We start from the raw sequence: 10,712 nt of genomic DNA on the forward strand, positions 1-10,712 counted from the left end.
GGGACCACCTGTATTACTAAATCATAGATTATTTTAAAAATAGTTTGTGCTTATCACATTTGAATTATACATTTATAAAAGTAGTTTGTACTTATAATTAAGAATTGCATAACTTACAATTTGATAAGTACACAATTTTATTAAATTTTATCACCTGTAGTCCTGATTGTGACTGTCAATGGTGACCAGATTTTTAGTATTATATTGAAGCCTTAAAGACTGCAGAATTATGCTTCTCGCAGAGCTTTTCTCCATACTTCTGTTATTCGAAGATAATGTACGTCCTACATAAATAAATCACTATACATAGATAATTTGGCAAACATTTTATTTGTAGTATATTGATGTATAAATTTGAACAAACGTGCAAAAAAAAAAGTATATGGAACAGAATAAAAAGAATACAAATTTTTCCTTATGTAAACATGGCATGAATTTTAAGACCCATCCTATCAACGCAATTGGAGAGCAAGGTTTCCATGTCCTCCTTATTATTCAAAATAAACATGAATGGGTCATTCCTGTTGTCACTCTGACCCTCCAGGACCTCCCTTAGTGCTTCCCGCTGATCCTCAGCTTCCATCTGAAGAACAACAGGTTCGGTCACCTCTCCACGGAAGAGGAAGTGATTCTTATGAACCCAGCACACGGCACTGCAGAGGTCCCTCATGATGCGCGACTCCTATATGACATTGGAATTGAATATCAGGGATCGAATAAGTTAATCAGGTGCAGCTGGTAATCAACAGGAAACCACCTAAGAAAAATTAGGGACACACACACACACCACTATTACACTTTGTAGAGCAGTCAGTTACAGCTTGCCGACCAGGTCTGAGAACAGCAGGAGTGCTCACCCTCGAGAGAGGTTCCAAGTGTGAAGCTTCCTCAGTCTTCCTCAGTCCATGTCTGAGTAGTACAAGTACACATCATTTACACTACCAAGACATAATGTTTCAATATCTCAATGTATCATCAATGGTGTTATTAATACCCATATATGCAAAACCTCTCCATTAGCTGAATGCACTACCACTGATGAATTAATGGAATATCACCTTAAAAAACCTCCCTGCTGAGCTTTACCCGGTATTCTATATCTGACAGAAACCTCCTTCACTTCAAAGAAAGGGCACTTGATTCTGTATCTGAATGCATCTCAATGTAAAACACGATGCTTTCCATACATACTTTTCCAGACCACTGTTCATCAGAGTTAGGCACCACCATTTCCTTATCCTTTGCATGTTAGACTGAATATAAAAAGACAAAAACCATGCATTCAGAATGTTAGAAAGGGCACCTTCTTCTCGTATAGATAACTATGCAACATTCTACAGCGTCGCAAAGAATATCTTCTTAATGATGTACTTACAGCAGTAAAGTGGAATGGTTCCCCCAAGGCCATGCAGAGTGCATACTGACAAAAGGGAGGGAGCGGGGTAAAAACATCAATTGAAAAGTATATCACAAGTGTTACACCCGACAATTCAAGGTGGTCCTTCTCACCATCAACATGAACACACCACAGTCCACAGATCCAATCTGTTTTGGAACATCCTGCAAAATACAATGCATGATACTAAGGACAGTTGTTTCCAATAGAAATGTAGCAATAGAAAATGCTGAAATCCACTTTACCATGTTTTTCAGTAGCTTCCAGTCTCCTGTGGCAATTTGGTTTGCCAGTTTGCTACAATTAGAAATTTGGAATTGTCAGCGGAATTATGACTACAGCTTATCATGCAAGCAAGATTAAAACTTTATGCAAGAATTAATGGACACATGGAACACCTTCTGTCACATGCACATGCACACACACACACAGTCCTGGTCTGCAACCGCAGAAAAATGTTCCACATTGACTTAACAATGGTAGTACACCAAGTTTTTCTGGTATTGTGTCGGTCCAATTATTCATTATTTATGAATGGTTTGAACCAATGTGGAACATTTAGTATCAATAAGGCAAAGGAAGTGAACACGGATGCGCAGCTGCGCAGGAACTTTGCAGTTGAACAACCTGTATAAATCGACATAACGGCCATCTCCAAACCCATGAAGGTTTGTCGAGTCAAGAAAGCGAATGAATCGCTGTTTGGGATTCATTACCTGTGAATTTCATTTCATGCACAGCAAAATAATAGGTCAATGCATAGATATGGTGCAGATACAGAATGGAGACATCAAAACTTTCAGGTACAATGCAGAAAATGAACATATAAATGGAAACCAGTCAAGGAAAACACAAACCAAAAAAAAGGATGCACAATTCTGTACTCACACAAAGTGTCCAATGGCCTGGCTGCCAGGATGGAATTATGATAAGGTCCTTCGATGCCACATCCACCTGTAGGTGGAGTATACAATGTAATTACTATCAAAACAAGGTACACACTTATCCCGATACAAATGTGTCATACACACAGTATTATAAAGTGTTCACTTACTGGGAAAGACAGAAATGGGTCTTGATTGTATGGAGGTAACCAGGTGACAACCACATAAGCATCAACTGCCAAGACACATCTGTCCTATAAATAAGATAAAATGTTTTATGTACATGGAAACTGGTGAACTATTAAGCATTCCAATGTATTTATAGTAGCTAGTATTGTGAATGCACTTCCAGTGTGTTCAGTCAAAACAGATCAATAAACAGTCATTAAAATACCCTTTGTGCTGCCACCTGGACAATAATCTTCATGCAGCAGTTGGCAACCTAAAATATAAATGCTTGACATGTCATAATGTTCCATGGTCACTGCTGACAAACACAATATTACAGCCCACATACTGTTGCCTCCAACTCCTCTGGCAAGCCAAGGGTCAGGAAATCTCTTCTTTGCAGGACAGTAGACTCAATCTGGCATAAAGGCTCACTGAGGCTTCTTTTGGAGTCCAGAATATAAGCCAGCTGACAAAATAGAATAAGCAAGCATTATATATACATCCTTTACATTTAAATTGAAACAAATATTATAGGTATAATACATACCATGGTTTCTTCATCCTTTGTCGTCTCCCTGTCCCAAATAGCAGCTGTGGGCTGTCCAACAGCTCCACTGGCACCTTGTGGTTCAACTGTAGTTTATAATCAAGCATGTGACATTAGATTCCATCAAAATGACAACTTACTTGCTAGAAGAACAATAGAATAAACTTTAAATGACCGTCTAGTTTCCTACCAGAACTATATGAGGGAACCTCCTCCATGTCACCTGCTCTTGGCTCTACATCTGAGATTTCAGTGCCCAGAGTTTGTGCTGTGAAATACAATACATAAATAAAACTTCCTGTTCAGCATTTGAGAGCAAATTTTAGTTTTTTAAAGTGTAGTTCCTTACTTAACACAGCTTGACCAAGGTCATTGAAACCAATGTTGGTAAATTGCCGTTCCAATAATCCACTTTTTAGCTGTCCCTCCAAGAAGCTCTGGTTTGTGCTGTTGTTTCTAATATGAATTATATTCCTCATCATGAACACATGGGTGGAAGAGGCCATGTTGTTAAGGAAATAATTGTTCTTCCGCATGGTGGAAAACATCTGCTCAGCCACTTGAGTATTAACCAATCCCTGGAGCTCAGGAACAAGATCGATCCTCCGCAGGACATCTCGCTTATCCTTTGTGTTGGCTTCATGAAGTCGGTCATACAAAACGAAATGGCACGTAGATCCTGTTATGGGATGGGCATCAGGGTCTGTACTTTGAGTCTTTGTGATAAGCCAAGGAAGTGACACCTGAAGTCTTCCACTCTGAGCAGCATGTATGTTTTCTGGAGTTGGCTCAATGAGTCTCCCTTCATTTGGCCTGAAGGGGATTATGTTGGGGAATCTCAGATTGGCATGAGTAGCCAACCCTCGAGCAAAGTCATACACACAAATGTTGGGAATGTGCTTCCAAGACATAAGAAGATCGGTGAAGTCCCTTGGGCTCTCTGCTCGTAAATTAAACTTCAGAGAATACACTACTCCATGAGGGCACATGATCACACACCAGCCACCTATTAGAAACACCAAGAGGAATAGGACCATAAGCAAAGGCAAACACACTTTTTACTCATTACCAGTACTGTACATGCCATATAGTGCATATACATCAGCAAAATTCTCACCTGAAGCACCCCAGATCTTCTGGAAGATCTTATCGTATGCATGCCTGCTTGCCATTTCTTTGTGCAATCTTAAAATAAGGTCATCACGGGATCCCCTTGAGTCAATCCGGCATGCCGGCATGCATAATTTACGCACAGTGCCAACCTACAAAACAAATATTCAAGTCTCACATTCATTCAACTTTCAGGCGAAATGCTGACATGCTTTTCAGGTGATTTTGTAATTTTACCTTCTGCTTTCTCAACTCATCCAAAAGGCGCTCCTCTGTCACCATAGTGAGTTGAGCCTCTGAACTTGTCTGAGTTGTTGAAACTTTTTCAAATTCAGTGTTTAACACAAATGTGCCTTTTCGGGTATGCCTGCCAATCCAAGGAGCCCAGTATTCGTATTTTGGATGAACAGCATAAGGATTTCTTGCGTGACCTAGAATAAAATTAATAAAACTATGAATGGCCTTCTACACACACACACACAAACAAATGATATGGTCTTATAGTCCTAAATGATAGAAGAAAAGATATTTCACACTTACTTGGGAAGAAGGCACGAGCTATCATTTCCATATTAATCGACTCCCAGAATTCTTCAATGTTCACTTCTCCATTGAAATTCTTGGCAGGTTCTTTAAGGTCACTGACTGTAAATGAAAAATAACTTTAATAGACTAAAAATGTAAATTATGGGCAAATCAAACTGCAGTAAATATGTTGACAGTAGCATATTTTTACAACACATCCAGAAAGCGATTGTGAAGAACATCATGCATGAATTTATTAACAACACAACCTCACTGGAATCTCTAGTATAAGACAAATTACTGGTTACTTACCAGCCATGCTAAATACACCCTTCTTATGGAGGTCCATCACAACCAGTGGAGGGTAATAGCCACAGTTTACACATGTATATGTGTAATCATGGCTAGTAAGAGCTTCAAAATGACAGTAGCCATGCAAAATGGTGTCATTCGATGGAAACCTAACATTTCGCAGGGCCTCCAAGGATCTCACAGTTCTTGAAACTGCAGTGTGATTCTGAAAGACAAAAGATCAAACTTGGCTATTAAACATAACAGTCAAAGATTGACTTGAAATAAAAAAACACCCAAAGACAATATAAGATACCTGCAGGGAGTGCCTCAGAAAAAGGCAAAGCTCCAGTGTAAGTATGACGTGGTCATCAAAGTTGTGTAGTCCTGCCTTCCACTCTTGATAGCGATACAACCTCTGGCACAACAAGCATTGCTTGAAGTATGTTGACACATCTGGGGGGCAAGGGGATACAGCACAATGTGTTACACATCATACAAAGTGTCATGGTAAAAACAAAACATGCTGAATTATAAAAACATCACACTTAATAACTCCACCAATGCCAACAATCTTGGCTTTGTTTGTTATGAGGACTGGCTGTCCAAGGCTGGGGTGCCCAGTACAAAAGGTACATGTGGTCTCTGCTGGAACAAGCAATCCAGAATAATGGTGCGAGGGATTGAAAACTTTCACATCATCTGGAAGGTCGTATGGAATTTTCTTGTAATTGTAGATGTATGTAAGAAGTTGCTCTAGGTTGCTCAATGGTGGATATAATGTGCAAGGTTTTAACATTGTAGGTGCTTGACTTGGAACAGACGTTTCTGCAAACAAGTCCCTTTGTGTTTGAAAAAGATGCCATTTGGCTGTGGATTTGTGGATGCATGACTTCCTTGGTTTTGCACAGGGATAGTGCCATGTATTGTTTGTAACATTATTATAGGAATAACTGAAACATGGATGAGTGACAATGATGGTGATGAATATAATATGGATGGTTATACGTTGTTCCGTAGAGACCGGATAGGCAAGAAGGGAGGTGGTGTTGCAGTATACGTAAAAGAAAACTTGCAGGCAAGGGATCTCACTGATAAAAATAAAAATTCAGAAGCTGTATGGATCAAACTTGATGCTAAAGATTCAAATGGCCTAATTGTCGGAGTTTGTTATAGGGCACCTAATGTAGCTGTAGAGGAAAGCAGAATATTATATGATGACATCAGGATTATGAGTAATAAAAATGATGTGGTGGTTATGGGTGATTTTAATTTACCTGGGATACAGTGGGACACAGTCTCTGGCTCTTCTGTAAATGAACTTGAGATGGTGGAATTAGTACAGGATTGTTTTTTTACTCAGTTTGTTAATACTCCTACCAGGGGAGAAGCCCTTCTTGATCTCGTTTTTTGTAATAACCAGGATAGGATTGGAAAATTAGAGGTTTTAGACCCATTGTACGGTAGTGATCATAACATGGTTAAATTCGAGGTTAATTTTAGTGTCCGAAGAGCAAAGTCTAAATTAAAAGTATACAATGTTAAGAAGGCTAACTTTAATGGTATGAGACGGAAATTAGAAACTGTAAACTGGACAGAGTTAAATAGCAAAACAGTTGAAGAGGCATGGGAATTTTTCAAAAGCACATTGTTGCAAGTGCAAGAGGACTTCATACCTGTTTCCAGCAAAACTAAATCTAGGAAACGACAACCAAGGTGGTTTACTAAGGAAATTAAGAATAAAGTCAGGAGGAAAAGGGCTCTGTTCCACAACTGGAAAATGACATTAGGCTATCAAAGAGGGATGTAGAAAGAAAAATTGCATTGGAGGCTAAGCATGACAGTAAAGGTTTCTTCCAATATTTTAACTCCAAGAGAGCACTAAAAGCTGAAATCACTAATTTGCAGGATAGTAAGGGCCTTATAATTGATAACGAAATTGATATGGTAAACGAGTTTAATGATTATTTTTCAAGGGTGTTCACAATAGAGAACACAAGTAACTTACCACCAATTAATACGAATTCAGCATCGTCTATGACCAATATATGTATAACTGAGGTTGATGTGATACTAAGCCTAGCTAAACTCAAAATAAATAAATCGCAGGGGCCTGATGGCATCTTACCTTTAGTCTTGAAAGAGATGAGGGATATTATTAGCCAACCTTTGACTTTAATATTCCAGAAATCGTTATCTGCGGGTGTGGTACCATCAGATTGGAAGCATGCTAATATAACACCCATATTCAAAAAAGGGGATAGAAGTAATCCAGCAAACTATAGGCCAATCAGTTTAACTAGCATTACTGGAAAAATAATGGAAGCTATAATTCAAGTGAAAATGGTAGATTACCTAGATGCAAATAACATTATAAAGGATAGCCAACATGGATTTAGGAGAGGTAGATCCTGCTTAACGAATCTGCTTGAGTTCTTTGAGGAAGCTACAAGTGAAATTGATCACAAAAAGGCCTATAATGTGATTTACTTAGATTTCCAGAAAGCCTTTGATGTTGTCCCCCACAAACGGCTCTTGTTAAAGCTTAAAGCTGCAGGAATTTTAGGAACTGTGGCAGCTTGGATCAAAAACTGGCTAACTGATAGGAAGCAGCGAGTAGTTATTAGAGGCACTATGTCACAGTGGGCCTCCGTTTATAGTGGGGTACCGCAGGGTTCAATTTTAGGACCACTATTGTTCCTAATTTACATTAATGATATTGACACGAATACATACAGTAAACTGGTTAAATTTGCAGACGACACTAAGGTGGGCGGGGTAGCAGATACTAATCTAGCAGCAGAGAGGCTTCAACGGGATCTGGATTTAATTAGCGAATGGGCTGATACTTGGCAGAGGAAATTTAACACAGATAAATGTAAGGCAATCCATGCAGGGAGCAGAAATATACAGTACAGATATTTTATGGGTTCCACTGAAATAAAGGTAGCTGATTACGAGAAAGATCTCGGTATGTATGTTGATGCTTCCATGTCCCACTCTCGCCAATGTGGGGAAGCAATAAAAAAGGCGAACAGAATGTTGGGTTATATCTCTAGATGTGTGGAGTTTAAGTCAAGGGAGGTGATGTTACACTTATATAATTCCTTGGTAAGACCCCACCTAGAATACTGTGTGCAGGTTTGGTCACCATACCTCAAGAAGGACATTGCTGCCTTAGAAAAGGTGCAACAAAGAGCTACGAGAATGATTCCTGGTCTTAGAGGAATGTCTTACGAGGAGAGGTTAGCGGAACTGAATCTGTTCAGCCTTGAGCAAAGGAGAATAAGGGGGGATATGATTCAGGTCTATAAGATTCTAACGGGTCTGGATGCCGTTCAGCCAAATGACTATTTCAATATTAGTCTAAATACTAGAACTCGTGGCCATAAGTGGAAATTAGCGGGAGAACATTTTAAAACAAATTTGAGGAAGCACTTCTTTACACAGCGTGTAGTCAGAGTATGGAATAGTCTTCCTGCTATTGTAGTGGAAGCTAAAACTATGGGTTCCTTTAAATCAGAGCTAGATAAGATTTTAACAACTCTGAGCTATTAGCTAAGTTCTCCCCAAACGAGCTTGATGGGCCGAATGGCCTCCTCTCGTTTGTAAATTTCTTATGTTCTTATGTTCTTAAGTCACAATGACTCTGCCAATGTGATTATAGTGCTTTCTAGAAGGCTCATGGATGGACAGGCATACATTTTTCGAGGACCAAGTCAGTGGGACCTTCACAGAAAATGGGACATGAGTCTGCAGAGCCATCTTCTGTCTTTTCAAAAGAACATTTTTCCTCTGTTCACTAAAAAGCTTGAGCTCAACCATTTCAGTCAGGATTAGTGGATCCAGAATTTCCTCAGCTGCAGTCCCAGAACAATAATCAAGGGAACGGATGTGTTCACAAAGACTAAAAATCAACCCACTTCTCTGAGCCAGCTGATGGTACTGGATGCAGATGTCAAGGTCACACATGACAGAGTGTTTTTTGCCCCAAACCTTCCTTTGAACGTGTACAGGTACAGAAAATCCATGTTTGCTCCTTTGTACAGCAGATATGCCCAGAGCTTCATCTACACAAACACTCTGCAAATGTGAAGCAGCAGTCACATCCATTTGTACATCTAGATGTTTTCTGGAAATGTGAACTGCCAGGTTCTTCTGTAGAAGAGTACATGAACAGTGAGGGCATTTAACCTTCTCAAGTGCCGTTGGAAATGGAGAAGAGTGCTGAAAGGGGATGTGCCCGTGCTCTGAAGTAGTTGGCTTTGTGATCCTGAGGGGTGGGGGTTGTGAGGCGTCTACCACGGTGGGTGGCTCCGTGATCCTGAGAGGGGGGGGGTGGGGGTAGCGAAGAGTCCTTCAAAGTGGCTGACTCTGTGATCTTGATAGGTGAGGGTAAAGATGCATCTGATGTGGTTGTTTGGCAAATTTTCAAATGCTCCAGTGTTGCATCTTTCCGAATAATTGTCTTTGAGCAAAAGGGACAGTGGTAATGGCCAGCATGCCTGCAGCCAAGGTTGCACCTATTTATTATGAATTCTGTTGAAGGAATTTAATTTAACAAAGGAATACATTGTCAGTTTGACAGACTTTTATACAACATAACTTGCAGGTCGGTCTTAAATAGGGAGATCAAAACATACGATGCATGAAATGGTACAACACAAATGGGTACCAAGGAATGCTAAATGTTAGTAAGATGTAGTTAAATAAACACTGTTCTGAGAACATATCTACTTCATACACCAGAGTTTAGGAAAATCTAGTTATGTTAATATGATTTTACAAACCAGAAATTCCTACAGATTACATACCTTGGAATGAAATTCCATTCTTTGCGTGTGAATCTAAATGCACCCGGGCTCGCAGTAACGTTGTCGGTTTAAACATCGTTACTGGGCACAAAGGGCAATGGAAACTATTGCAACAGTTAGCACATCTTGCTAACTGAGGCACGGCATTCCTTCGCCAAATTGACCTGTGCATCTGTTGGTCAAAATGAAAAACAAAACACCGTGAAAACGATTGTGTATGCATTTATGGGCTTTTGAAGGAGTGTGAGTACATGAATGCAATTAAGCAACACAGCGATTTGAGTCTGGCTAACTTACATTTACTGTATATATGTATTTCAGTTGCATGAAAACACCATTCAACTGATCAGAGTAATCCACGCATGAAAATAAGTTTTTATTAACTTAATGTAGCAACAACCACAAAAAGCACGAATTGTGTTTTATAGCAGCCAAACAATAGCGAACAAAAAACAATTTCAACCGTTCTAAACATAACGAACAAAAACCATTCCACTTCTAAACATAGCAAACAAAGTTCCCATCCTTCCTGAATAACTAATAACTGAACATATTTAAACAATTAAAACTGAACTTACCGTTCTACTTTCCTTCGCCAATGTCTTGCTAAACAATGGACGCGCTGCTAATGCTCGTGAGTATCCACCAAACTTTATGCGTGACGTCATTTCCGGGCGCTCAGTGGATTTCCTGCGTCTCAGTGGACGTGAGCCTCAGTGGATGTCTGCAGCCAGACCCTTCTCCCTTACGAGGCAGAAATGTAAAGCGCATTGAGACAATGTAATGTTGTGATAATGCGCTATATAAATAAAATTGAATTGAATTGAATTGCTTCAATTCCCTATTAAATCCCGTGTTACCCCATCCAACCTATTCCTTTCCTGCTTCCCCGCTCAGTGCACCCAGCCTGGTCATGACAGAATGACAGACCTCCATATGAAGACACCTCATATCGGTGAGAAGAACGCATCCCA

General features: G+C 39.7%; 1 protein-coding gene and 1 long non-coding RNA gene across 2 annotated transcripts; both read right to left on the minus strand.

Annotated features, from left to right (window-relative positions):
• Positions 1-415: 415 nt before the first annotated feature.
• Positions 416-5,465, minus strand: LOC140578492 (uncharacterized). The gene is made up of 17 exons (XM_072699912.1): positions 5,241-5,465; positions 4,946-5,150; positions 4,649-4,753; positions 4,346-4,539; positions 4,116-4,260; positions 3,348-4,004; positions 3,189-3,266; positions 2,999-3,084; positions 2,798-2,917; positions 2,675-2,722; positions 2,451-2,534; positions 2,285-2,350; positions 1,510-1,560; positions 1,376-1,420; positions 1,192-1,253; positions 858-909; positions 416-682 (listed from the first exon to the last, which is right to left on the minus strand). Exons 2-17 carry the CDS (start codon positions 4,980-4,982, stop codon positions 416-418), a joined length of 2,097 nt encoding a protein of 698 aa, XP_072556013.1. The 5' UTR covers positions 4,983-5,150; positions 5,241-5,465.
• A 3,613-nt stretch (positions 5,466-9,078) lies between these two features.
• Positions 9,079-10,454, minus strand: LOC111839791 (uncharacterized). Its single transcript, XR_002837192.2, has 3 exons — positions 10,317-10,454; positions 9,739-9,910; positions 9,079-9,463 (listed from the first exon to the last, which is right to left on the minus strand). It is a non-coding gene; the product is annotated as an uncharacterized lncRNA (long non-coding RNA).
• Positions 10,455-10,712: the final 258 nt, after the last annotated feature.

The sequence above is a fragment of the Paramormyrops kingsleyae genome, chromosome 1 (assembly GCF_048594095.1).
Source record: "Paramormyrops kingsleyae isolate MSU_618 chromosome 1, PKINGS_0.4, whole genome shotgun sequence".
Lineage (NCBI taxonomy): Eukaryota > Metazoa > Chordata > Actinopteri > Osteoglossiformes > Mormyridae > Paramormyrops > Paramormyrops kingsleyae.